The 27,454-nt window shown below is 37.5% G+C and overlaps 5 protein-coding genes across 7 annotated transcripts; 3 read left to right on the forward strand and 2 right to left on the reverse strand.

Annotated features, from left to right (window-relative positions):
* Window positions 1-16,554, reverse strand: LOC134816277 (26S proteasome non-ATPase regulatory subunit 8-like). Of its 2 annotated transcripts, XM_063825036.1 has the most exons (7): window positions 16,551-16,554; window positions 2,871-2,982; window positions 2,532-2,668; window positions 2,193-2,288; window positions 1,908-2,016; window positions 951-1,195; window positions 1-410 (listed from the first exon to the last, which is right to left on the reverse strand). In XM_063825036.1, the coding sequence occupies exons 2-7, from the start codon at window positions 2,976-2,978 to the stop codon at window positions 311-313; spliced, it is 795 nt and encodes a 264-aa protein (XP_063681106.1). In that variant the 5' UTR covers window positions 2,979-2,982; window positions 16,551-16,554; the 3' UTR covers window positions 1-310. The 2 variants fall into 2 exon arrangements, with proteins under 2 accessions (XP_063681106.1, XP_063681105.1); XM_063825035.1 differs by lacking the exon at window positions 16,551-16,554 and having other exon boundaries at window positions 2,871-3,001.
* LOC134816276 (sister chromatid cohesion protein DCC1-like) lies at window positions 3,847-7,951 on the reverse strand. The gene is made up of 11 exons (XM_063825034.1): window positions 7,823-7,951; window positions 7,614-7,710; window positions 7,322-7,503; window positions 7,092-7,141; window positions 6,580-6,673; window positions 6,323-6,417; window positions 5,817-5,946; window positions 5,341-5,451; window positions 4,892-5,009; window positions 4,710-4,804; window positions 3,847-4,408 (listed from the first exon to the last, which is right to left on the reverse strand). The coding sequence occupies exons 1-11, from the start codon at window positions 7,949-7,951 to the stop codon at window positions 4,298-4,300; spliced, it is 1,212 nt and encodes a 403-aa protein (XP_063681104.1). The 3' UTR covers window positions 3,847-4,297.
* On the forward strand, window positions 6,025-27,366 carry LOC134816278 (calcyphosin-like protein). 2 transcript variants are annotated; one of them, XM_063825037.1, is made up of 7 exons: window positions 6,025-6,049; window positions 23,992-24,141; window positions 24,356-24,452; window positions 24,566-24,646; window positions 26,265-26,362; window positions 26,578-26,689; window positions 26,941-27,366. In XM_063825037.1, the coding sequence occupies exons 2-7, from the start codon at window positions 24,002-24,004 to the stop codon at window positions 27,040-27,042; spliced, it is 630 nt and encodes a 209-aa protein (XP_063681107.1). In that variant the 5' UTR covers window positions 6,025-6,049; window positions 23,992-24,001; the 3' UTR covers window positions 27,043-27,366. The 2 variants fall into 2 exon arrangements, with proteins under 2 accessions (XP_063681107.1, XP_063681109.1); XM_063825039.1 differs by lacking the exon at window positions 24,566-24,646 and adding an exon at window positions 25,026-25,106.
* LOC134817191 (acidic amino acid decarboxylase GADL1-like) lies at window positions 8,723-14,008 on the forward strand. The gene is made up of 7 exons (XM_063826332.1): window positions 8,723-8,987; window positions 9,465-9,680; window positions 9,873-9,995; window positions 10,124-10,260; window positions 10,688-10,897; window positions 12,618-12,874; window positions 13,071-14,008. The coding sequence occupies exons 2-7, from the start codon at window positions 9,473-9,475 to the stop codon at window positions 13,435-13,437; spliced, it is 1,302 nt and encodes a 433-aa protein (XP_063682402.1). The 5' UTR covers window positions 8,723-8,987; window positions 9,465-9,472; the 3' UTR covers window positions 13,438-14,008.
* Window positions 13,941-16,019, forward strand: LOC134817192 (cysteine sulfinic acid decarboxylase-like). Its single transcript, XM_063826333.1, has 5 exons — window positions 13,941-14,263; window positions 14,412-14,525; window positions 14,656-14,792; window positions 14,962-15,171; window positions 15,310-16,019. The coding sequence occupies exons 1-5, from the start codon at window positions 14,050-14,052 to the stop codon at window positions 15,664-15,666; spliced, it is 1,032 nt and encodes a 343-aa protein (XP_063682403.1). The 5' UTR covers window positions 13,941-14,049; the 3' UTR covers window positions 15,667-16,019.
* Window positions 27,367-27,454: the final 88 nt, after the last annotated feature.

The raw sequence follows: 27,454 nt of genomic DNA on the forward strand, positions 1-27,454 counted from the left end.
TGAATAAACACAACTAAATAAGTTGATCTATTGAATAGGCTTAACCCGATTAATTGGGATAAAACTTATCGTTAAACATGTCACCAATATGCTAGATTTGATAACTTTATGAAATTCCAACAAATACAAATATCAGTTGCGCAGAACCTACATTTTCAAAGATGCTCCAGGCACAGAAGTTTGAGGACAAACTCAAAGAACTATAAAATGTTCACTCTCTCACGGAGTAATGATACATTAGAAAACATTTCCTTTGCTATTTCTAGATTATAACCATCAAATCCAGGAGTTAATTATTAGTTCTGGTTATTTAAACAATCATCTCCAGCTCCTTAGCGTACTCCAGGAGATGTTGTGTAACCGTGGTAATAGGCACACATCTATCATCACCTTTATCTGTCTTGGAGAACCTGAAATAGATTGAGAGTTGAGATATATACTCACTAACCCTCTGATAGGGCACATCTACTTTGTACAGCTCTCAAATACACGCTTTAATACGTCAAACTTACCAATAAAAGGCACCGAAAATTGAATTATTGACAAGGCTTTGAAGTAACTACATAATATGTGATTAGGAAAGCTGTCCGCCCATTTTACAGAACTCAGCAGAGAAATATGTTCTCATAGGGTTGATCCCTGCAGTAAATCACGGTCACCTTGTATAGTATAATAGTAATATTGTATAAATCGATAGGCATATTAATTCGCTTGTTAAAAAGGTAGAGTCAAGGAGATATACAGCTAGTGGTCAGTGCAGTACTACCACTACTAGTGACTACCCACTGAGTAGCAATAAACCAGTCACCCACCTGTACACTTTCCCATCCCCCTCCCAGCCCTGCTACTACCCACTGTGTAGCAATGAACCAGTCACCCACCTGTACACTTTCCCATCCCCCTCCCAGCCCTGCTACTACCCACTGTGTAGCAATGAACCAGCCACCCACCTGTACACTTTCCCATCCCCCTCCCAGCCCTGCTTATCTGCAAACTGCTTCGTCTTGCTCTGGTTATCACAGAACAGCAGCTTGGTCGCCTCAGCCACTGTCACGGAGTTGTAGCTAGCAGAGATACAGGAGGCGATCTGTTCTCGGATGGTGTCCAGAAGGATGTCTATAAAGAAGAGATAGGACTCTGCTGGAACGTTGAACCGGGCTAGGAACACCTTGTTGTAGCTTCCTTCCATCAGGTACTGAGGGGAACAAGTGCTTTTATATGGTGGCTGGGGTGGAGGGTTTATATGGAGGGTTTATCGCATTTCATAAATATTCGGGGACAGTTTGATTCAATCTAAATTTAATCAAGTATTTGATAAAAACGTTTCGAATAAATTAGAATTTTATCGAATTTTTATCAAAACACTAAAAATAGATTTTCAAGAAGCATTGACGTGGTGCCTGTCGATAGAATATACGATATCTTATGTTATGGATGTTCACTGTTCAGTGTAATAATCCAGGCTTCAAATTTGTAAATTCTGCCGAGTCTAGCCAGGCTTTATTTGACTAGACACTATAACGGAATGTAATCCCTTCAGAATGTTATATTGGAAGTTAGCCCAGTAACTATGAGTATTGAATAACTATTCAGGGGTCAACCACATTCGCATCTAACCACACAACATTATGTGATAAAATTAGCCGTTTCAGTCTGATCATGGCTCAATTTCATCAAGCTTTCAACGCTTTAGCTATTCATGTCAAGATATAGGATCACGGTATTTTATTTATAACCGAGAGGGTCTCTCAGGTCTCTCCAAATCAAAATATGTAGCAAGTCATGCTCTGGGTAGCATCTTCAATTTTTATTATCTAAAATAAAACCAAGTCACATAGATTCAGTTCCATGTCAGTTCTAGAAAAACACACAGAACCTAAAATAGGATTGTTTGTAGGATTTCTAACCTGCTCCAAAGCAATAGGGTGCTTTATATAAATGTTGTTGTGAATCTCTTTAGGAGGAAGCAGCTCTAGTTCAGTGTGGAACTCGGCCACTCTGTTTTGGGACAGCAAACTGGCAAATAGGGCAAATTACTTGATTAGATTTGAAATTACATGATTATGATAATTATGCGTTTCTCACAGAAAGTGTTTACAACATTCTGTTGAGAATAACTTTGCGAAGATAATCTCATATATTGCTCGTTAGATAAGGATTGAGGGGAGGATAAGTGCAGATAAGGGACCCACCAGAGCAGGTTCAGTCCCAACAGTTGGTAGGTAAACGGGGATTCTGCTAAACTGCCGGAAAAGTCGAAGTAGTAGCATTTCAGCTGTGCCATGTACCTGGGAAATTGTCACGTGATCAAAATATAACAGGTTACACCCTGGCTCCATAATATGAAGGACTTGTTTTCATTATAATAATACAATATGTCTACAGAGGAGTCCTTTTGCAATGAATTTGATTAAAGGTGAAAATAACATTTGTTATTGTTGAAATTAAAGATAAATTAATCTAAGGTAAGCAGTCCGCAGTATTGTCATAACTTAAACATACAATAAAGATACAATAAAACATGACGGTACCTCTCAAAGGAAGGAATGTCCTTCTTGAGTATGCTCCACTGAGCTCCTAACTCCAGTATGTCTCTAGCCAGGATAAGTTCAGGGGTTGATGCTGACGTGTTGGAGGTAGGGAGGAAGGAGAGCTGGGTTAGAGACACCTGTAGAGTGCAGCTAGTTAGTGGGCAGATTAGAAACAACTGTAGATAGAGAAATACAGCCGTACAGCGCACATTACAACTGCATGTTTGTTTGTTGTCCGGACGGTGCCGGTAGTTCTAATGACCAATTTAAAAATAAAGTTATATACAAATAATATTTAAATATTTAAATTGAAGATAAGAACTAAAGATAAGAACTAACCTTGAGGGTTGAGAGATAACCTCCACATTTGTTCAGATCACAAGGTCTCTTACTCCATTCAGCCTTCAGCTTCTTGTAGATATCTACAGTTTCTTGCAGCTTAGACATGATCTATTCAAGTAATTAGTTATTTCAGGTGATATGCGTGAGTATTCATATTAATTGATTCGTTTCAATATCATTCATTCGTGAAGATTATAAGATATAAGAGTTATGTATTGTAACCATGGTAACGGTAATCTCAATCAGAGAAAGCATTTTGCTTGCTGTCTCCCAGACAGAACCTGAAGCCCGGACTCCATTTTCCAAGCTATTTAAAAGCAATTAAAATAGAGCAACTTTGTGATTGTCCCCGATGTCCAGTAAGTTGCTTCGTGGAGGTCGGAGATCACGTGATAATCTCCCGGTTCGTGGAGGTCGGATATTAAATACTCCGTCTGAATATTTAGCTTCAGAATGTCAGTCAAAGCCACTAAACTGGTGACTAAACTGTTCACTAAACTGGTCACTTAACTGGTCACTAAACTGGTCACCTAACTGGTCACTAAACTGGTCACTTAACTAGTCACTAAACTGGTCACCAAACAGGTCACCAAACTGGTCACCTAACTGGTCACTAAACTGGTCACTAAACGGGTGACTAAACTGGTCACTAAACTGGTCACTAAACTGGTAACCTAACTGGTCACTTAACTGGTCACTAAACTGGTCACTAAACTGGTCACCTAACTGGTCATTTAACTGGTCACTAAACTGGTCACTAAACTGGTCACTTAACTGGTCACTAAACTGGTGACCCTATATGTGGAGCAGTATTTAACTACCAGTACCATCGACCTCTCCCATAAGCGGGTAACACAGCCTCTTATCACGTGTCACGTGTATCACGTGTCTCCTATCACGTGTCACGTGTATCACGTGTCTCCTATCATGTGTCACCATTTCACATGTTGTCGGGTTCATTAACATAAAGGTCGACCACGAAGTCTTGAATTCGAATTTTTATATTCCGACATTCAAAGAAATTGTTGAAATTCTTTCATACAGCGAAGTAATATTATAAAACACGATAGTGGCTGCATGACGCACGTTCCATGCATAAATTCATAGATATGATAACTTTAAGTACGTTCTGTTTTATGAGTTCCATAAAAATGATCAAATACTTCGAAAAATGTAGCAAATGAATTTAAAACCATACGTATTAAATGTATTAAAATGGTAAAATAACAAATAAAATATTTAAAAATATCAAAATCATCTTTCTGACTCGCGAGAATACGTTAAAATGTATTCAGAACAAGATTTCACTGCTCATTCATTGTACTGCCGTGCTGGTGACTTGGTTGAAATTGGCGATAAACCAATAATCTGATAAAGCAAAGAGAATTGTAGAATGTAAAGTTACACATTCCTCTTGTAAACAGCTAGCTCCTTGTTTTGGAGTTGTAGACCTTGAGCTTAGTTTTGTGATCTGTAGTGCTCCGACAGTGTTTCAGTAACAAAGCAGTCACAGTCTGGCCAGGTCCTATCAGATCCTGAGGGTTACAAGTTAGTGTGTTATTCGGTGCGTAACTAACCTTCCAGTTGCAATGAAACATCATTAATTTGAACACCAAGCATGAATCAACTTCCGCTGGAAGTGGATTCTATACGTGACCACTATACGTGACCACTATACGTGACCACTATACGTGACCACTATACGTGACCACTATACGTGACCACTATACGTGACCACTATACGTGCCAACTGACCTGATTTGTAAGGTATCCCAATATATTTTTCTAAGAAATATAAAACTAATTAACTTATTAAATTGTAATTTAATCACGTACCTCTAGGTAAGGTATAACATCGTCATGTGACCACTTCTCTTGCCTACTGAACAGGTACGCGAACCTTCTAGCTGGTTCTATTGGCAGATCCGACACTGAAAATAAATAATTGTTATCCGATCAGCTCATATCGTCTGTTGTTATCAGATCACGTGTACATTTGTAATGCTCCAATAACTTACCAGCTAAGTAAGAGATAGTGTGGGGTGTGGAGGACTTGTTAACCAGAGCCAGTCCTCTTAAATAAGTCATGTCTGCAGTCATACCATCCGGGAGGGAGTCCTGCCATACTTCCACAAACTGAGGGTGAGTAGATTAGGAGATGTCAGGTTTATTTTGGTCTAGACATTTACATTTGGTCAGGAGAATATTCTAGATGCTAATCTAGGACAGAGCACATGATTTTTGAACCAGAAGCACAAACAGTTATTTCTCGTAGACATATTGTCACCTGTAGCAATGACATCAGTGCCACAGCCGATATTAGTGCCACAGTAAATGAGATATTTAGTCAGTAAGAGCAGTATCATAGTAGATAGTGTAATATAGAAGCAGTGGTTGATAGCAAATGTGATGTTTATAAGTGTTTATAAGTGTTTATAAGAACGTCATTTGGACGGCAGTAATGTACCTCAGTTAGATTGAACTTGCCCGCCGAGCTGGAGAGGATATACTGTCCGTAGAACCTACAGATCTTATCCTCGCACAACTTTATCAGCACCTCATCCTCCGTCTCGGATACCTGTGCAGAGGGAACAATAATAATGATATTCATGTTTATTGAGGTTCTCTGTATATGCTGAGGAAATGATTGTAGGGTGAATGTTGTGCATGACTTGTAAAAGTAAGGGTATATCATTATACCTACTAAGGACTGTGCTTGCGATGAAGCGTTGAAGCAGTTTAAACGAGCCTCTCGCCACTAACCTGCTGTAACCTGCTGTAACCTGCTGTAACATGCTGTAACCTGCTGTAACCTGCTGTAACATGCTGTAACCTGCTGTAACCTGCTGTAACCTGCTGTAACCTGCTGTAACATACTGTAACATGCTCTGAGCTGTTCACTCTCAATTCTACATAAACCTGGAATAATGCAGCAACACAAACCTGGTTACCATAGAGACGGAGGCAGAGTTCAGTAACGAATCTAGGCTGTAAGTCTGCTAGAGTGTGACAGGATTGTATGAGAGGCACTTTCTCCCACGACCAGTTCATCTCTTCTAGCAGGGTGAGGATCCTGGGGACATGGCTTGTGTTACTAGGCTGTCTTCTAGATTTATAGGACGGGTTCTACCCTTTCCTTTTAATACTTTCAACACTACTATATAACAAATAATTTGAGATCATGAATACGATGTAGTTACATTGAAACGTCGAGTAAACTCCTTTCCCTAATAAGAGCATTTTTTACTTGTCGCAGTAACCGGGATAAAGATAATTTTACACAGAATACAGAGAAAGAGAGCTACAAGGGCAAATAATTTCCCTAATTTCTACTTAAGTAGATATTCATATCATTTGAACACGTTCCTATTGGTTGGTATGGTGTCAGAGGGGGGGGGGGGGCGAGTATTGGAGTCGAGCCTGGTTAACTGAGCTAGCTAATTAGTAACCTTGATACAGCTGAAGTCTTGTACTCGTGCTCCACTACTCTCCAGTAGCCGTTCATCTCTATCGCTCCTAACTCGTCAAGTCCTTCTTTTAGTTCCTGAATCGCACAAATGTAATTTGTATTTAACCAATTACAGTTTATCCAGTTAACAGGAAATTATGAAAATGTATGTCCTTGTGGGTAGTTACCCAATTGAAAGATTAAAACTAATGATATGGATATATTTGTGTTCAACCATCCAGCAACTAGTAAAGTCACCTGCTCTGAGGCCTGTATATTACTCAACAAATCCTCAATAGTAACTTTCTCTCCTTTATCTTTAGTCTCATTCTCCTCCCCACTATAAGCCGACCTGAAATAGTCAAAGTGAGCCATCCGCTCCGCTGATTGGCTCAAACTTTAGAGCCAATCATAAATCATAAGATCGGAGAGGAAGTATTTATAGGAGAACGTTTTAAGAGGAGGTCCTATTAAAACGCTCTGATATAAATAGTTCCTCTCCGATCTGATACCACTTACAGATGTAGTCTAGATCTATTATTAAAACTGCAACTCTTATTACAGTCAACTACTTTAATAGCGTGATCTCTACCCAAAGTCTGTTTTCATCAATCATAACGCCGCAAATACTCATAGAGTCAACCATAACGTCATTGGAGACCTAGCACAGGCTAATGTCTACATACCCCCAAATACATATACATAATAGGTTTCTCATTAAACAGCGACACGGTTATTTTGGGATTAACAAGATGAGTTTGCAAACATACCTGTTAAGAATATCTCTCATCTTATCCAGCTTTGCTCTGCACAGTTTCAACTGAGGAGGAATTAGTGAATTGTACGCACAGCACGAGGTGGTCGAATTTTTGCGTGCATGCTTTATAATAGGGATCATGAAATTAATAAAATGAGTAATCTTTAATCAACAGTCAACATATATTATCATAGAGATTAGAGATATGTAAAAGACAGAGGAACAGATAACCGATAAAAGTACCTCGTAGTATACGAAATTACAGCTAGCTACCCTCCTAGGGGTGATGGTATGAGTAGAGGTGTCTATGTCTGCAGCAAGTTCTGGAGTTAGGAGGAGGGAGTTGGAGGTGGTACATTCTCGCACTGTGTAAGTTTTGTTGGTAGTACAGAGCACTGCTTCCTCGCCTCCGTCTCCTCTCAGAACTGCAAATATTCAACAACACTGAATATTATAGTATCATACTTCATAAATATTATAGTTTCTTTCTCTCAGATCTATAGTTCTATTTTATCATCACATTAACTAAACTAACCGAAAGATTTCTCTTCTTTCAGGATATTCAACATCTCCGGAGATAGTTCTATCAATCTCACATCATTCTTTCCGTATTCTTCGTCAAAATACAACACCTGCGAATATAAAGATTTATGAACATTGAAAACTTATCGTGACTTGTGAAACTAAGCCTAAACAAGATTATCAAGTGATATAATAAAAGTAACAAGTTAATTGTAAAGTTACCTGAGTGCTCCTAGCAATCTCGACGCCTGCCTCTTCGCTTCTCAGTGTAACAGCTTCTCTCAGAGCCTCCTCCTCTGTTAACAACACCTCTTCTAATGGTTCAGAGTGTTCTTCTTCATCTCCTAACATGCTATTGTGGAGTAGGTTCGTAATACATTGATACAATATTTACCTGACTATGGTAATGGTCCAATACGAACAAAACTGCAATTTAATTGTCACAATCTTACACTGAAACTACTTATTAAATTATCTTGCAACCCTGGTTGCACTGGTTGTACTGACTGCTTTGTGTGCTTTTAATTTGTCTAATTCTCCTTCAGTTAATTCCATTCAATATGTACATTCGACTGAAATTAAAGAACCAAATTGATAATGAAGGGTAAAGATATCTTTTATGTATTCATCTGGCGCTTTTACGGAAAGATGCAGCATTGCCTCTTGTCATTCAATAAATATTTCATAAGTCGATTGATTAAGTACGCCACCTAAACAGAAGACTGCTAAAGATAAAACAGATTTTACTATCCCTTTCGTCACAATTTTGGGTAAAAACTCCAAACTTATGATCATGAACTAAAAACTTTTCGATCAGAGTTAAACTTGTCCTCCCCAGTCAGTTCATGCTAAACTTGTGAGCGTCTAGTCGAATCACATGACTTAATACGAGCGTAAGAGTGAACAAAAAGCCTTATTTCCACACTATCGCTATTACGTTCGAACGTGGACAAAACGCCGCATTTTAACGCGCGTATCTATCAAAATATATCGTGCGCCTTCCATTGAACTATTCGGTAGACCCTTTCGCACAATATGCCACATTACAATTTAAGTGTCACCGCTCACTCATTTTACATGTCACGACATTAAACTTAAAACTAAATCAAGTTAAGCCTAGTTACACACAAGTTTAATAAGTTGCTGCCTTTTGTCTCCGTTATCTCTAATAGCTTATCAGATCAATACTGCTGTATACTGTGGCGGTTTGTGTTGTTGGACACCTATATCTGAGTACATTGTGGCTGGAAATCGGTCTGCGCAGCAAATTTGTGCAACATTTCAAGAAGCGGGAAATCGTCTAGAAGTTGAACTTATCAACAATTCTACCAGCGTTGTTAAATTGAGGAACTAGCTTACATTTTATAAGATTCTGGGTTCTTGGAAGGTAAGTATTCTAAGTAACTTATACTGAAGGGAAAGAATTTCTTTAAAATGTTTCGATGATATAATTATAATCAATATGATACTATTTGAAGATTAAAGTTGATACAAATTCATGGCAATAATAGTGAAGTCCGGCCTTTTTATAGTAAAGATAAAATGGTGTCTCAATGTACGTGACTGACGACGGTGGTCATATGATTTTCATATGCTTTTGAAGAAACCTTTTATCGTAACCTGACCCAATATTCCATATTATCACGAGGTTTGACTCTCACGCCACCCTTTCTTTTGTTTTGTGCTTTGTAGTTTGAATTGCTTCACAATAGAACGTTTCATAATAATCAGAGAGCTTCTATCTTTCTATTATTATAACGTTTCGTTTTTATTCTATTTATTTGTTTAAATTGAAGACTGTATATCGTGAAGCATTGTATTTTCTACATAACTTCCATCAATACTACTATTTCCTATGTGTCAGATCAGCAAATGTCGGACTCGTTGAAAAAGAAGCTTGATATAGTGTTCAGAGCGCTGCAAAACGAGCACAAATACTGCAGTTTTGAGGAGTTGAACGAGAGGGTGGTATTTGAGGAGGGACTGAGTAAGGAGGAGCGGTTTAAAACTGTTGTGGATACTGTCTGCAAATATACAATAGACACCAAGGATAAGAACTGGATAGCTAAACTGTACGGGGGTAAGGGAATATGTTATAGGATACGTAGCAGGGGTATGCTCCTCATTTTTCACACTACATAATATCCTACCTGCTCCAAATATAAAATACACATTACACATTACACATTACACATTACACATTACACATTACACATTACACATTACACATTACAGGTGCTGTTTAATGTTTCATGTCTGTAACGTGTTTCAGGTGGCACTGACATGTCTTTCTTAGCGGAAATGATTGTTTCTTACTTCAATCAGAACTGTCACACATACAGCAGCAGCCCTTTCTTTACATTCGCAGAGGAACAAATCATCAAGAAGACTATAGGTAACACATTTGCAATGAAGCCATTGAACGTGGCAATATCGAACTTTATATCGAACTATGGAGTCATATTAGTATCTACTAGATGCATATAGTCCAGATTTCTTCTTATCGTTTTAACCCCATCTCAGGCTATGTTGGGTATGATAAGAGAGCTAGCGGGCTATTTCTACCAGGAGGTAGTTATTGTACCCTAATTGGTATGATATGTGCCAGATATAACAAGTTTCCTGCTTCCAAGCGTGCCGGTCTGAACTACCCTATTCAGGTATACATGTAATACAATTATCACAACCCTTAAATTATATAACTATCACAGTGTTTTTTTATAGTTTTAAACTAATTTATTTGGATGAAAGTGCTTTAACCAGTTGTAGCCAGTCCACACCCTGGCTCCATAATCAGATATAGTATGAAGAATTTGTTTTAATTCTAAATGAAAAGCTCGAATTAACATGATATGTATAATTTATATTCAGGTGATAACCTCAGTAAACTCCCACTATTCAGGGATAACCTCAGTAAACTCCCACTATTCAGGTGATAACCTCAGTAAACTCCCACTATTCAGGTGATAACCTCAGTAAACTCCCACTATTCAGGTGATAACCTCAATAAACTCCCACTATTCAGGTGATAACCTCAGTAAACTCCCACTATTCAGGTGATAACCTCAGTAAACTCCCACTATTCAGGTGATAACCTCAATAAACTCCCACTATTCGATTGAAAAGTCTGCCATTATGATGGGTATGGGAACTGATAACGTTATAAAGATAGACTTTGAGAAAACAACTCCAGAGGAATTCGAGGAAATAGTTGTTAACAACAACGTGTTTATGATAAACTCAACATTCGGAACCACTAGTGAGGGTACCATTGAGTCTGTCGACAAATTCTCTACGGTAAATTACTTCAGCGTTTTAGTTTTACATTAAATATTCATTTACATTGTATATCCCAAGTTGGTACATTTGGACAGCCAAATTACTCTGAAATCGAGAGGCATCTGAGTACAATATTTTTAAAGCATATTCTTTTAGGTTACTTCAAGATTAACAGGACTGTTTGTCAGTTATAAATTGAAATAAATAAACACCCAAGTTCCACATCTGAACTTGATTAGTTCCACATCTGAACTTGATTAGTTCCACATCTGAACTTGATAAGTTTCACATCTGAACTTGATTAGTTCCACATCTGAACTTGATTAGTTCCACATCTGAACTTGATAAGTTCCACATCTGAACTTGATTAGTTCCACATCTGAACTTGATTAGTTCCACATCTGAACTTGATTAGTTCCACGTCTGAACTTGATTAGTTCCACATCTGAAGTTGATAAGTTCCACATCTGAAGTTGATAAGTTTCACATCTGAACTTGATAAGTTTCACATCTGAACTTGATAAGTTCCACATCTGAACTTGATTAGTTCCACATCTGAACTTGATTAGTTCCACATCTGAACTTGATAAGTTTCACATCTGAACTTGATAAGTTCCACATCTGAACTTGATAAGTTCCACATCTGAACTTAATAAGTTCCACATCTGAAGCTGATAAGTTCCACATCTGAACTTGATTAGTTCCACATCTGAACTTGATAAGTTCCACATCTGAAGCTGATAAGTTCCACATCTGAACTTGATAAGTTCCACATCTGAACTTAATAAGTTTCACATCTGAACTTGATAAGTTCCACATCTGAACTTGATAAGTTCCACATCTGAACTTAATAAGTTTCACATCTGAACTTGATAAGTTTCACATCTGAACTTGATAAGTTCCACATCTGAACTTGATAAGTTCCACATCTGAACTTAATAAGTTTCACATCTGAACTTGATAAGTTTCACATCTGAACTTGATAAGTTCCACATCTGAACTTGATAAGTTCCACATCTGAAGTTGATAAGTTCCACATCTGAAGTTGATAAGTTCCACATCTGAACTTGATAAGTTCCACATCTGAACTTGATAAGTTCCACATCTGAGCTTGAATAGTTCCACATCTGAAGTTGATAAGTTCCACATCTGAACTTGATAAGTTCCACATCTGAAGTTGATAAGTTCCACATCTGAACTTGATTAGTTCCACATCTGAACTTGGTAAGTTCCACATCTGAACTTGATAAGTTCCACATCTGAACTTGATAAGTTCCACATCTGAAGTTGTAAGTTCCACATCTGAGTTGATAAGTTCCACATCTGAACTTGATTGCAGCAAAGTCTCGGGCGAAGAAAGTATGGTACACACTACCTTAACCGTCACTGGCTAAAAACAAATCCTTCGGCTTCCTGTAATTGGCTGGTTACACTTGTGTAACAATATGGCTGTTGGAATACTCCGAAGTAAAATAAGTCTCTAGATTTTAAAAAAACATCTGAACTTGATTAGTTCCACATCTGAACTTGATAAGTTCCACATCTGAACTTGATTAGTTCCACATCTGAACTTGATTAGTTCCACATCTGAACTTGATTAGTTCCACATCTGAACTTGATAAGTTTCACATCTGAACTTGATTAGTTCCACATCTGAACTTGATTAGTTCCACATCTGAACTTGATTAGTTCCACATCTGAACTTGATAAGTTCCACATCTGAACTTGCTTCCTTCAGGTGCTAAAGAAGTACAACATCTGGCATCACATAGACGCATGTGTAAGTGGGGTAGCCTTGTTCAGCAACAAGTACCGGTACCTCACCTCCTCCTTCAAAAACGCTAACTCAGTAACTATAGACTGTCACAAGTGTTTGAACCTTAACCAGCAGTGCAGCTTGTTACTAGTTAAAGAAGGAGGATTGCTAGGAGACGTGTCCCGTATTACAGCTCCTTATCTCTTTCACGAGGATAGTGAACATGACATTGCAAACAGGTATATAGGACCTTTAGAGCAACTTGAGTTCATATTTTGTAATCTCTTGCATTCTGAAGACCACTGTTAAGGCTCACTAGGTGTCACTAGGTGTCACTATGTGTCACTATGTGTCACTATGTGTCACTAGGTGTCACTAGGTGTCACTAGGTGGCTCTGTCTTCTAAAACTTAATATTAATCAGCACGTCCTACAGGTCGTTCCAATGCGGGAGAAGAGCAGACGGTTTCAAACTGTGGTTTTGTGATCAGTTAGACGACCTAGATGCTCAAGTAACGCTGATATACGACAGGAATGCACGCTTCAAGAGCATTATAGCACACGATCACAGGTTCATCAGTGTTCTGGAGTATTCCCTGACACACACCTGTTTCAAGCTGGTTACGGACAAGGAAGTGCGGATACACGAGATAACTGCAGCACTGAGGATGGAGAGCGTGTTTATTGAGTATCACTCCGATTACTTTAGAGCTGTTGCTGTTAACGATAATATTAACGAGGATGGTTTTAAGTTTATTTTAGAGCGAATTATTGCAGTTCATAAGCAGTTAAGTGAGGAATAACAATTTTGAGAAACTAGATTACCTATCGATAAATGTTTAAATTATTGGGTTGAATAAATATTTAGGCTAATTGGATGTTTTATGTTGTAAATTAATTACTTTTATATCATGATTAATTTTGACAGTAATATTTGTCGGCTTATCGTATTAGACTATGCCAATTACATAAGTGATTACAATTAATATGACATCATATCTCAGCGCAAATAAGAAAGTAACGGGTCAGCCGTGAACTTACCATTAACTATATGGGGTGGCTCAAGTTATTTAGTTATAGGATTATAATTAAGTTACCTCCTGCATCCTCTCATTCCATTGACAGGGTTGCCAAGCAACCAGCCATGGTTACCAAGTAACCAACTGCAAGTGGGAATTTGAATTGAGGGAAACAAAATTACTAAGAAACACGAGCTATAGCTTTAACACGACTAATTTTATTTGTGATGCCGAAATTCGATTTATCATACGACCTAAGTGGAGTCTATGGGTTCAAATTTATCAACGGATAAATCCAAGTTTCACTAAGTTAACGTTTACGTCGCATTTGTTCTAGCTTTGTTCAGTTGTCTACATTTTAGTTGTTTCCTTGTAGTATAGATTTTTAAATCGGACATGTCAGCTTCACTCCGGCCAAAGGTTGATGTTCTCTTGGAAGCATTCGAAGAGGAAAAAGAAAGGTGCAGTTTTGAAGAGTTTAAAGAGAAGTTATCATTCGACAGTAGCCTGGAAGAAGTGGAAAGGTTTAAAGCTGTAGTGGGAGCAGTCTGTAAATATAGCATATCGTCAGAGGAGAATGGGGAGGATAGTGACATACTAGAAATTGAAGGTAATATTTAGAGTTGAGGAAATAGGAAACTAAGCTACATTTCCCAATTAGTGTACGAAAAACAATTGTTGAAAGCTTAATCTCCCTTAACCTTGCTGGTCAATCCTACAGTAAATGTCAATTATTTAAATCACTAAAAACTGGGCAGGAAGCAAGGAGATGTCCCTGATAGCAGACATGATAATCTCACATCTCAACCACGGTTACCATAGCAGCCCTTTCTTGGATTATGCCGAGGAGCAAATGATACACAAAATATTAGGTAGATATCATCTATATTCTGTTGATTGCACTGTCAAAACATATTGAAGTTAATTGACCGCTTTAATAACAGGGCTATTTATAATGACTATCTGATAACAGGGCTATTTATAATGACTATCTGATAACAGGTTATGTGGGGTACGGTCCGGGAGCTAGTGGAGTGTTCCTACCTGGGGGGAGCTACTGCACTCTCATCAGTATGATTAGTGCTAGATACCAAATGTACCCTGATGTCAAGGAGACCGGACTCGACCATCCTATTCAGGTACTTCAACTAGTTTGGGGAACTACCTAATGGTTGAATACTTTTAACGATCAGGAATAAACATCGAAAATTAAGATGAAATATTTATATATTGCCAAGGTATTATTTGCATGTTTCATCGAGTCAACCTACATTCCAGTTTGATAATTAATTTTCTTTCTTTTTTCAGGTAATCGCATCTGAACATGCGTGTAAATCAACAGACGAAGGAGCATTAATGATGGGAATAGGCACAAACAATGCGATTAAAGTAAACTTTGATATGATAACACCGAGAGAGCTGGTGGATTTGATCGAAAAAAATAACATTTTCATGATCATCTCCACATTCGAAATCTCTGAGGATGGAACTGTGGATAATATAGACAAGTTTTCAAAGGTAAGATTAAAAATTGTTAATCTCATTTGTTAATCTTACAGAAGTAAATCTAAAAAACAATTATAAAATACAAAGATTTCTCCACATATGAGGAGCTGACATAAAATCAACTTGATCTTAATTTCATGTTTTATTCAGATAATGAGGAAGTATAAGATATGGCATCACATAGATGCCCGGCAAGGTGGCACAGCCCTTTTCAGCAGCACGTATCGGTACTTGACAGATGCGTTCCAGGACGCTGACTCCATAACAATCGACTTTCAAACCTGCCTGAATCTAAACCAGCAGTGCAGTTTGCTGCTAGTAAAGGATGGTGAACAACTCACCAACTGCTCAAGTGTAACCACGCCCTTCCAGAGCGGCAGAAGAACAGATGGGTTCAAGCTGTGGCTTTGTGACCAACTTGATGACCTGGATCTTCACGCTAGTTCAATGTTCGAGCGCTACCTTGAGCCGTATGAGGCGCTCTCAGAGGAGTCTGATGAAAGCTAATAACAGCAGTAATGATCTGTTAATTACGTTGTATCACATATTTATGTAAATGAGAATGTACACACCTATTGACCTATATAGTAAGGTTGAGGACAGAATAATACATTTCATTGGTAAAGGCTTTCTAGTAAATCATATTTTTAAGGCATTTATTATTGAAATAGAACATTGAAATTCTATGAGTCATTTTTAACAGAGCAAAGCCTATATTCGTGATATCAACATATAATATGCTGATATACATCCGTATTTTAAAATGGCACACTTGCTAAAAAAATTTGTAATTATATAATGTATATTCAACACAGCAATGGAAATTGTGATTTGTGACCATAGTATACCTTTTAAAAGTGATATCTTTGTTTCACTGCTTTACAACCATCAACCACATTTCATGAATCCTGCAGGTAAATTTTAAATTATCAAGCAATCAGTTTAAATCAATTAATCAGTAGCATGATATATTGCAGTAAATAGATAAATAATAAAAATAATAAATGATGTTTAAAACATAACTGCTATATTAAATATACAGATTCAACCCTTTTTTCTAAAATTTATTGTCCAGTCAAACAAAAATGTCAGTCAAACAAAAATTTCAATTTATCTGATATAAAATCTCTAGATGGGAATTGAGTAATGAGGTTGGTTTCCTTTCTACAATCTTAATGATAACTCATAATGCTGGTGCAGTGATGTCCAACACCTGAGTTTGAGTATTTTAAAGACTGTTAAAGACTGTTCTGTTGCTTGAAAAGTGGTTTGCAGTGCTTTAGTTAAAAGAATGTGTGATCAAGTGCTTGGCTATCATACTCCCTTGCACATGTCAGAATCTTGTATAAATGTGTGTCCTTGTCACCGAAATTTTTGTTTATGTAGTGCGTTCAATAAATGGATGACCATGAAGATAAGTTATGAAATTCGTTCTGTATCTGTATCACTGTGGGATCTCTATAAGAATGAAAGTATAAGACGAAGTTTGTCTGCCTATTTCTTGCCTCTCCAGGTCACGTAGATCATAGTGGTGCTCCATAGAAAGATAATAGAAGTGATTGGTCACTTTTGTGTATGTAGGTTGACATTAAACATAAAATTGTTTCAGACATTTATCAAAGTCTGGCTCCAGAAATCCAAGATTACTCCAGCCAGGAAACTGCTAATATCTTTCCTGCTTTAGTTTGTGCTGGAGTGTTTCCAAACATACTATATAGTATATATAATAATTATAACTCGTGCAAGTCCGAAATGGGCCGTGTGCTGCTTCTAGGAAGTACATATGACAGTGCATATCAGCACACTGTTGGCTTTCTTAGAGACCTGATGAGAACCAAGCGGAAATCATGATTGCCTGGTATATATATATATATGGTATATATATATATATATATATGTGAACAATCAAAAACCAGAGCATTTGTGGGGATAGACATTTTGCATTCTTTAATCAATCATGAATCAACAGGACTTAAAATGTATTGATTTTAACGGGCAAGTAAATTACTCAAACTATAGTGACATGAATGACTAGTAGATTGTGGTAATAAAAATAAATAAAGTCAACGTGTATACAGCAATTTATCGGTAAATGTTTGTGTCAGCTATATAATATACGAAACTACAGAAAATGCAACTCAGATCAGAAGACTGTACATGCCCTACAAGAGATTTTTTGGAAGAAATAATGAATATTAGTTGGTTACAATATAAACAAGCCAAGTAAGTTGTATCACGAGATATGTGTCTTGTATGAAGATTGGAAGTGTGCAGGGCAGTTGGGTAGTATTTTGAATAGGTGGTTGCAAAACATGCCGTAAAAAGTGCAGTTAAATCTTCACAGTGGCGAGGATCTGGTGATAGAAATTTCAGGTATGCTAGTATCTGTAGGTTAAAAGGCAGTATACAATAGCACCGAACTTTATCCAGATCAGTTAGGGAAAAGCACTGTAAAGTAAAGTTAAGTAAAAATTATGACATCACATCATCACACATATGGTTTACAAGGTTTACAAGGTTTACAAGGTTTACAAAAAATAGATCTATATTACAGTGAGATAATGTCAGATCAGCAAAGCTAAAGGTCAAAGTCCGAAATCCAAATAGAAAATCCGTTACCATTAAGGTGTTTGATGAGTGTAAAGAAAAAGTGAAAATGAAGGGGCTGTGGAGGAAATGTGATATCCCGTACTGAGACACTAATGTTCGTGTTTCTTCTTTATAGGGAATCGTGTTCTGCACAGCTGAGCGACGAACTTGGTGAATTCCACTATGTGCTCCGGTAGAAAGAGGCTCTTCATGTCATGAAATAGTAATGACTTTGTGGGCTCCTTCATGTTAGTCCTACTGGAATGGTACCTGGGACATGTTCTAAGGAAGTGTTCTTCATCTTCTATTATCGGATCAACACAAGGAAGATTAACAAAGAGCTCCATCATGGACTTTTCGCTGCAGAATTCACAAATTCTGTGATGTTGACTTCCAGTTCTGCTCCCATATCTTCCAGTTTCTACGTTTATCCAGTCTTGTCATACGTTGTATGACCCGCCGCGCACAAGTGCGCGGCTCCCCCTGGCCCCTGTATCATCGAAACTCTACTATAGTGAAGCGACCGTGGGGGTCACCACGTGATACAATGCATGTCTAGTAAATATCATCACACTATGTAAAAAAATGTATAATAAATATTTCCCCACAAAAATTAATCATTTATCAAATACAGTATTATCAAAAAATTACTAAATACAATATCATATTTTAAATTCTACTAAAACTTCCTGGTGAAAAGTGTGTCAAACAGTATATTTTTTTTTTTTTTAATGTTGGGGCACCCACTTTACCTCCCTATTGGGAGGCTACGTCCGTCATTAGTGACTAACGTCTATTGGGGTTCCTCTGGTTGTAGGTGTCAGTAGGTTTGGGTCACTTGGCATGGGCTAGTGATCCCGCCCCTCCAGAGGATAAAGCCTGGTGAGCGACGTTTCCCGTTAGGGAAACTGTCATAATGCTCGTTCACGGGAGAACACCACCCATGCCTAGATGTTCTCCCGGGTACTCGATAGAACAGGCTGCCCCCTGTCATTCTAGTGGGCTGACAGGAACCTACCAGGCATGCCTGAGCCTCCGATGGAATTCACCCATATCTTTGTTGTTTTTGTGTTATATATTTGTCTTTGCGCGGCTCAATAATTTCCGCGCTGTCATGTACTAAAGTGCTGATTCACGAATTTACATGCGATATTTGAATTTTGAGTAGACCCTTTTTTGTCGCAATTTGGCAATTTCTTTGTTCACGTAATTATTGCTAATTTTAAGTTTGCTGGTAATAATCTAAGTGCTATATCTCCAATAGCTGGCAGTTTGTCTGATTGTTAGATCCCCTCTAACTGGTAGCGGCCCTAAGGCTGGCAGTTTGTCTGATTGTTAGATCCCCTCTAACTGGTAGCGGCCCTAAGGCGGCATGTGAGTGAATGAGTGAGTAATAAAGTGAGGTGTAGGAGAAGTGGGGAAGAAAACATGAATATGAAAGTATGGTACACTGTTGCCAGCTGACTCACCAGCAACAATGCAAGTCCAAGAAGAAACAAGGAGAGACACTGTCCGTTATCTGGGTGTGCCACCACCGACAGTGCTCCCACTTCTGTGGGGCCGAGGGTGTTGGCTCCAAGAACCAGCCGTGAGCGAACAGCGCCTGACCCCCTCTATGGTTAACTTTAGAATGACAGGACTATGCTTTTCTCCAGGCCAATCCGTTCAGTAACCAGCTGACCCAGCACCACCTCTGATGGAAGATGTGGTTCGGATTGGACTTCGCTAGGATTTGTCAGTTTTTCTGTAGACACTAATGCTCCCTCGAGGAAAGACATGAGCCCCGGCGAAGCTGACCAAAAACGTGGCAGGGATTCTCACCCTACAAACAGTATATATACATTCAATTAAATCAAGTGATGCAATTGGCAGAGCACAATAAAATTTTAAGTGTTGCAATTGGCAGAGCACAATTCATTGCTACCAATAATTTTTTTCAAAAGGTGGAATAAATATTTATTAACTGCCTCTTTGCCACATAAGGATGAAACCAAAGATTATCATTATTTTTCTCTTTATTACCGACATAACTGGCTCTCTCAATTCTTCCTGAAACTTCATTTTAAACATTCCAAAAATAGCAATCATATCTTTCTTAATTTCTTCAAATTTAATTTTAAAGCCTAAATCTGTCTCAGAGTTCTCGACGTCCGAAGAAATTTTGTTCCATTAAAATAAAACTCACTCCGCGGGAGAAAAGGCTTCTTGATATTTTTGATATTGGTTTAACTTTTACTTTACTGTTGCTTGAAACAAAATTAAGACCGGATTTTCTAATTCTAAACATCCCCAATCCATAATCAGGCAAAGTTTAAACCAATGTAAATTTAAAAGCTTATATAAGGTTCCCACGTATTCGCCACTCTGGCAGCGTTGCAAAATTGACAGTTTTTGTTTTAGCGCTCGATTTTCATATATACTACGAATTAAATTTTCGAAAATATGCGCGGCGCACCTAAAATTTTGATTTCATTTAAAATTAATTGTTTGGTCAGAATTATATTTTATGTATTTGTAGTAGTCCTTATTACAAAATATTTATTTTTAAAATTTCAAAATATAGCACCTAAATATCAAAAATGAAAAAATCCTAAATTTTAAACACTTTTTGGATTTTTATTGTCATACGTTGTATGTTGCTCTAACCAGAGCCCTCTCGCTTGCAGTAGCGTGAAACAAGCGCGTCACGCAGTACGCGTATACACCTGGCTATGTGAACGTTGTATGACCCGCCGCGCACGAGTGCGCGGCTCCCCCCCCCTTTTTTTTGAAAATTCAATTAATCGTTATATATATATATATATAAATCAAGCGTTACATTTTAGCCATGCAAAATTACAATGACATATTTCGATATACAAATTGATAAATGAGACTGTAATGTAAGTTGCTTAATGTTTGGCTGGATGACAACTAACGAAAAAAATAAACTTGATTAAACATAATAATTAATTCGGCTGAACCAACACATAGATAGAGCCACATTAACGTTGGAGCCGTCCTGTATCATAAAAACAACCGTGGGGGTTTATACGACGCGATACAAGATGTTTACCCGAGAAAATCCTAAAATAAAAGCTTAATTTAAATGTCATTGCATCATTATGTGCATCATACATGTAATCATCATAAATGTAATGTGCGGTTGTGTTTAAATTATTTAAATCTTCATTGTTCATGCAAATTTTATTGACATGCCAACAAAGTTAATTTGTTCAAAATATCAAAAAACATGAGGTTTTTGGCCTATTTTTGGCAATTTTTCTCGAGGAAACTGGTCGATTTTACACATTTGCAAAGCACAGCCCTAAATGGCTTTTTTACATTGTAGCGCGATGCGTTACTTGGCCGCGCATCCAATAATGCTTTTAGCAACCACTTTGTTAAATCGGCGCAATTCGCTTCTTATCTGGGCCTCACCGAGCTGCGAAGAATTCACAGCGTCAATTATGAACTAAAGGTGACCCACATCACACATAAACTCGACCTAATCGTGTTGCACGGTGTATTACTGGGCGGCGCTCAGGGTGTCATCTCGCCAAATCTTCATTCGGGGATGATAATGAACATAAATATAAAAGCCTTGAGCTTGGTCCCCATGGCCATACCAGGTTACACGCTGCATCGGAATAACTTGTATTATGTATTAAATATTTAATATTATTCACACTTATAATAATAAGCAACTTTTGGTACCAAATTTATCAAAATCGGAGATTGTAGTGAAATGCACCACTGAGCCTCGCCGAGCTGTGAAGTATTGAAATCGTGAATCAAGGATCCAATATATATATATAATAGCAGATGTTGATATTTTGCCTCTGGCAATCAGGTATAAACATAGGAGTCAGTCGATACAATGTTTTAAAATTCACCATATCCTTTTCTTAAATACAAAATACCAACACATGCTATTTAAAATTCAATTAACTGAACAAGTTTCATTTACTGGAATAGTAATTTGAATAAAAATAGATCTGTGCCCCCTTAAAAGCCACTTTGTAAGGGGGTTATTTTGCACCTTGTAATAACTCATTATTATTAAATCTAAAATAGCTAATAATTTAATAAATTATTAACAGGCCCCTTAACGTGGGCAATAATATACGCTTTATAAATTATATAAACAAATTGTAGTCTATTTTCCAATGTTGTTAGGTGTCTCTTTAGATCTGTTTAATGGTCTTTCGTGGGAGTTCCCACATTTATTGGTTGAGAATGCTCAACATAACATACATGATGCTAGACTGCTTTATTGACCCGGACAGGCACCGGGGGCAGACATCCCAACACCAGTGCGTTGGGACATAGTGTTGGTCTGCTTCAGGACGTGTTAGATCCTAGAGAAGCCGCCATCCCCTCTACTGCTTTAGCTCAGCAGCAGCCCTGGTTTCCTGCCACATTGGTACCTCTGAAAGTACAGAAAAGTGGTAGATTTCGGGGTCCAGGATACTCCCTCTTTGTTCTTTATGGTGGTAAAATTTCTCTGAGATGTTTGCAGAGTCTTTATTTCATGATCTTTCTAGTCGGATAAATCCTGGAGAGCATCGTTTTGTCCCCAAAGAAATTCGACTAATGAATGTTTTTTGTGTGCTGCTTTTTGTTAACACTTCATGTAATAACTCAAACACAGTAGGAGTTTTATTTATTTATCAGATGTTGGTTATATTCTCTAAGTATGACCAGATCTTGAGACAAATTGTCCAGCCTCGAGATCTAAACCTGAGGACTCACCTGAACACCTGGATTGTGATCTCGGAATCTGCTATTGGACCCTGAGATCGAAACCTTGGGACCTGTCATATCTATAAGCTATCACAGATATCAGATCACGTCAGCCTTTCACTTCCAAGTTGAGTACTCTCGACCCACTTGGTCCACATGCCTTGCAAACTTAAAGCACGGAATTTGTAAAGGTCTAAGTTTCTAATACTCGCCAAAGATGGTACTTCTCTAGTCAATCATAGGAGAAGAGAAAGCTTAACAACATTTTAGATGGCTGCATTTTGTTTTGATTTTAGTAGGTCCTAGTATTTATCCCTATTGTTTTAAGAGAGCTCTCCTCAAGTTATTTTAATACAGTCACTCAGATAAGTTTTATACCAGGACACTTCACACAATTAATTGATGTTGTGATCCAAGGGTTACAGTTGATTGACTCAAAAACTATGGAGTAGTTCAGCATAGCAGAGCCTCATCAATGGCACTGGTGAAACTTCAAATGTAATAGCTTTATTGTTTGGGAAGCTCAATCAATACTCTGTGGAACCTGGGTGAACTCTGAACAATAACAAACTGTTAACAATTAATACTATTCTTTCACTTGCCCTTGTTGAATAATTGCACATCCCAGGAGACTTGAGGAATTGAGGGACAGAATTCTTACACAAATAGTTCTTCGTGCCAGCTAATGGATTAACAATGATCTGACGAATTCCTGAAATAACAACTTTAAGAACAATAGAATTCCATTGACAATGCCCTAAATCAATCCCCTGAGCGCAAGTTAGCATTTCTTGATCAAATGTTTCGATGTTGTAAATTTTGTATAGGACAAGAGTAGAAAAATACGTTACTTTCTCTTCAAATATTTGAGGCAAATTATTTTTATGAGCTGCAAAAAACAACCAAAACGATAGTTGCTTGTAGTTATAAAGCCATGGTGTTTGCTTTTAATACTAAATTAGCTTGTAATTTAGTGTACAATTTAGTTCATTGGGGGGGGGGGGGGTCATTAGAATTCATTAGAGTTTAGCTCATTTAATGTGTTAGGGAACTTATATGGAGCATCATTTCTTGCTCTTACAAATGTTGCTGGTGTACGTAAACTCAGGACTAACATTATAATTAATAGTACAACTAGAAATGATATAATAATATAGCATTGTTCTCAAAGTTTTCCATGCTGAGGTAAATGTAAACTGAGGACTAATATAGATTACATTAGTAATGATAATAATAGACACGCCATCACAGGATTCATGTTATACGTGTAGTAATTGTACGAGACAATGTTTGAGGATTATAATATAAGAAAAGTTGTTTAGTGTTTACCATATTCAATAATAACTTTCATTGCTATATTTGTGAAGGTCATAAGGTGGTCTTGACTTGTCGGCGTGAGATGAGTCTCACGAGTCTCACTGCGACAAGTCCTGGACCCGTCATTATGCTTTTTTGTCAAAACTATTTGTTAAATTAAGCAGCTTAAGCAGCCACCATTTTAACAACTGAAAATGTGCCAGCATCTAGAATGGCTTCAACAGAGCGACACGAGCAGGATATGAGACAGAAAGCCAGTCGTGCGCTGAGGAGTGGTGTTAAAGACCCTGTGGAGATGCTGCGACTACAATGTCTCTCCAGAGGTGCCGCTGGAATCAAAGGTCTTGGCAGGTAAGCTCAGTCCGTCTGTTCGTTATTTTTATCAGAATCAAACAGAATCAAAATGCGGAAATTTTCTGCCCTTTACAGTGTTAAATACCAATTATTCTTACAGTCCTTACTCGACCCCACTATTCAAAGTTTCAGATTTTATTCTTGTCTTAGCCCTAACTTTTCTTAGCCCTAACCACAATCTTCATTACAGTAACATCTATTCTTTTCCCAGAGCATTCAGAATAATGGACGATGATTCCAACAAAAGATTAGATATGAGCGAATTTAAAAAGGGTATAAGTGACTACGGTTTAGTGCTAGAAAACGAGGTGAGTACCTTTAATTCGATCAAGAATGGTTGTCTGAAATATAGACGGTTTAAAAATATCTGATGCAATTTATTTTGCCTGCATTTCAAGTTTTTATCGTAGAAGTCTTACAGGAATTGCAAGATCTATTCAAAACGATTGACAAAGATAACTCTGGATCAATTTGCTTTGAAGAGTTTTTGTCCAACGTCAGGGTAAATAAATACATGTTTTAGTCATTGCACTTTCATCAACTAAAAGGGTTCATCAAATTTTTACTGAAGACGAACATGGTCTTGATGGTCTTGTTTTCAGAAGAAAAGTTTCAGTGAATTGAAGGGCTTTGAACTTCATAAAAAATGTTTTAAATCAATTCTTAAATAATACAAAACGATCATTAACGACCATTTGCTCCAATTATTCAACCATTTCGGACATCCCCCTTAAAAATATTGGGAAAAAAGCATTAAGTCTGTGTCAATATAAAACCATCTTGGTTGTTAAAAGTGCAATGACTAGATCACCTAAGCCGTTTATTGGCCGGGTGGTAATTTTGTTGTTTATCGGTGTATGTGTTTATTGTTTTTATATCAGGAGATTAAAGACTTATTTACTACGATTGATATGGATCGCAGCGGATACATTGACTTTGACGAATTTCTAAGACATCTCAGGGTAATCCGCTTTGCCAGATGCTAGAAATCAGACAAATGGTTGATAATAATTTTGCTGAACTGCAACGCATGCTCCTTTTAGAACTTATTCCTTATGCTCTGATGCCTTATGGGGCAAGAACTTGCATTATATATGACAAATCAGAGAGTTTGAATTTAAAGCAGCATGTTAGACTCTGAAGACCAACTCCTTTTTCTTGACCTTAAAAATAGCTGACTCAGATAATGAATTGCAAAGTTTTAGGGCTACATACCCTGCCACCCTGCCTCGTACATTCTTCAAGATTAACCTTTGTTATTTTATACGAAACACACGGTTCACTGCTATGTTACATTAGTCCTAGGTTTAGGGAACTATATCTTACTAACTCTGCTAGCCGGCTGTACAATATAATACAAATGTAACCCCTGGATCAAATAGTCATATTAACACTACCATTAAACTACATTAGAGATCCTAACTAGTGGTATTACACTTGGATCCTTTATCTGCTGTCCTGTTACACACACGTGCAGTTTCTGGACTTGTAGTGTAGACTTACTGGCGTGCTTATCTCATTACCTAAAATTACCTATAATTACCTCCTAATGGTGCCTGACTTACACTCTACTGCAATAGTAAGCAGGATGCATGTTTTATACAACATTCCTAGCATTGTCTACTACTTATTTACACTGATAAAAAAAATCGATACAGTACTCTCTATTACATTTCACTCTATAATGTCGAGTAAAGACTGCTGAGTGCTGCACCTAATATCAATAAGAGAGAGAGAGAGCAAGCTTTTTAAAGAGAGCAGGTGGCTTCCAATAAAGCTGCACTGCATGTTATGCATGCTGGAATTCAAAACATTTGACCGGATTTCAGTGCAAGGCCCATTGTGTTCTCTTCAAGCTGTTATTTAAAATGCAGCTGAATATCAATTCTATACCTCTCATGCCTTGCAATGAATGTACAATTCTAATGAATTTGTAGAACTGACAAAACTACAATACATTCGTGTGGTAGATTACAGGCTAAACTTACTTTAAAAATGCTAACAAATTGTTTATGTATCAGCTGCATGTTTGTTGTTCATATTTTCTGGCTGGCAATGCAACATTTATTACATTTTAAACAGTTAATAAAAGCAAAGCTCTTCAATTTAAAGTATTTCAGCCGCCTATGAACAAAGGCAGAAGAGAGTTGGTACTGAAAGCGTTCAATAAGTTAGATAAAACCGGAGATGGGGTTATCACTGTGGATGATCTGAAAGGGTAAATACTATTACTACCCTAAACATGGTAATACAGGGGTAATACAGGGGTAATACAGGGGTAATACAGGGGTAATACAGGGGTAATACAGGGGTAATACTCGCAGAACGAGTTAAAGATTGTCAAAGAAATCCAACGATAGGAGTTTTGATAAAAAACAACTTGTTTCTATTCTTCAATTTCATTCGAAAAGACTTATTATCTATTTTTTTCAGAGTTTATGATGTAACGAAGCATCCTAAATACATCTCTGGAGAGTGGACTGAAGAACAAGTGTTCCTGAAATTCCTTTCTTCATACGATACTCCTAACGAGTCTGACGGACTGGTAAGTTTCTTAATTTTATCAGAAAATCGTGTACTCTTGATGAGAAGAGACCAACTTCTTTTCATAATGGTGCACAGTCAGAACCAGTTAGCTCCGGTAATTATACCTAATATGGGATTGTACGCAACGTGAATACAACAGTTCAAACTTCTATTCTTTGGCTATTGTTTCCTAGAACTGGGGGTGATATTAATAAACTTCACGGACGGATATTTGCATATATTTGCATATAACAAATGTACAACTTGTAGGTAACTAAAGAAGAGTTCATGAACTACTACTCGGGAGTTAGTGCTAGTATTGATAACGACGCTTACTTCGACTTGATGATGAGGAACTCTTGGAAATTGTAGGAAGTGTGAGACTCCAGTATAAGAGTATATTATCTCCTTCCTTAGTGGCATTTTATGGAACAAACGGCAGGAGCGCTGTTTTATTATTGAGTAAACTTTCGTCATTTAGTGGCGCGAGAGCTAGTTTGGGTTCTTTTTTAGATACACAACTTTATCATAACATTATCAGACATTTTATTTGCTTTGACCTAATGATAAGTTTTGAGCACCACTGGATAATTTTATCGTGAATTTTCATCGTTTACAGTATAAGTGTACAGATCAGTTTGTTAATGTTTATATTTCATTTATCTATTTATGTATTATTGCAGCTGAATTTGAGTTAAGAAAACAAGTAAAAGATTTTATTTTCTCATTTTTCATTAGAACTTGCAGACAGTGGCGTAACGTTGCCTGTTGGCGCCCCCCCCCC

The sequence above is a fragment of the Bolinopsis microptera genome, chromosome 6 (assembly GCF_026151205.1).
Source record: "Bolinopsis microptera isolate Bmic1 chromosome 6, MBARI_Bmic_1.0, whole genome shotgun sequence".
Taxonomy (NCBI): Eukaryota; Metazoa; Ctenophora; class Tentaculata; order Lobata; family Bolinopsidae; genus Bolinopsis; species Bolinopsis microptera.

Excerpts from the sequence above, each read along its gene's own strand:
- LOC134816277 (XM_063825036.1), bottom strand. The coding sequence starts at position 2,978 with ATGTCTAAGCTGCAAGAAACTGTAGATATCTACAAGAAGCTGAAGGCT. Across the intron at positions 2,289-2,531 it reads GACATTCCTTCCTTTGAGAG|GTACATGGCACAGCTGAAAT; the intron begins GTACCGTCATGT and ends ACAATTTCCCAG. Across the intron at positions 2,017-2,192 it reads TTGGGACTGAACCTGCTCTG|TTTGCTGTCCCAAAACAGAG; the intron begins GTGGGTCCCTTA and ends CCTATTTGCCAG.
- LOC134816276 (XM_063825034.1), bottom strand. The coding sequence starts at position 7,951 with ATGTTAGGAGATGAAGAAGAACACTCTGAACCATTAGAAGAGGTGTTG. Across the intron at positions 7,711-7,822 it reads AGATTGCTAGGAGCACTCAG|GTGTTGTATTTTGACGAAGA; the intron begins GTAACTTTACAA and ends TTATATTCGCAG. Across the intron at positions 7,142-7,321 it reads GTAATTTCGTATACTACGAG|TTGAAACTGTGCAGAGCAAA; the intron begins GTACTTTTATCG and ends ATTCCTCCTCAG.
- LOC134817191 (XM_063826332.1), top strand. The coding sequence starts at position 9,473 with ATGTCGGACTCGTTGAAAAAGAAGCTTGATATAGTGTTCAGAGCGCTG. Across the intron at positions 9,681-9,872 it reads GATAGCTAAACTGTACGGGG|GTGGCACTGACATGTCTTTC; the intron begins GTAAGGGAATAT and ends AACGTGTTTCAG. Across the intron at positions 9,996-10,123 it reads AATCATCAAGAAGACTATAG|GCTATGTTGGGTATGATAAG; the intron begins GTAACACATTTG and ends ACCCCATCTCAG.
- LOC134817192 (XM_063826333.1), top strand. The coding sequence starts at position 14,050 with ATGTCAGCTTCACTCCGGCCAAAGGTTGATGTTCTCTTGGAAGCATTC. Across the intron at positions 14,793-14,961 it reads GACTCGACCATCCTATTCAG|GTAATCGCATCTGAACATGC; the intron begins GTACTTCAACTA and ends TTCTTTTTTCAG. Across the intron at positions 15,172-15,309 it reads ATATAGACAAGTTTTCAAAG|ATAATGAGGAAGTATAAGAT; the intron begins GTAAGATTAAAA and ends TGTTTTATTCAG.
- LOC134816278 (XM_063825037.1), top strand. The coding sequence starts at position 24,002 with ATGGCTTCAACAGAGCGACACGAGCAGGATATGAGACAGAAAGCCAGT. Across the intron at positions 24,453-24,565 it reads GTTTAGTGCTAGAAAACGAG|GAATTGCAAGATCTATTCAA; the intron begins GTGAGTACCTTT and ends GAAGTCTTACAG. Across the intron at positions 26,690-26,940 it reads CTAACGAGTCTGACGGACTG|GTAACTAAAGAAGAGTTCAT; the intron begins GTAAGTTTCTTA and ends TACAACTTGTAG.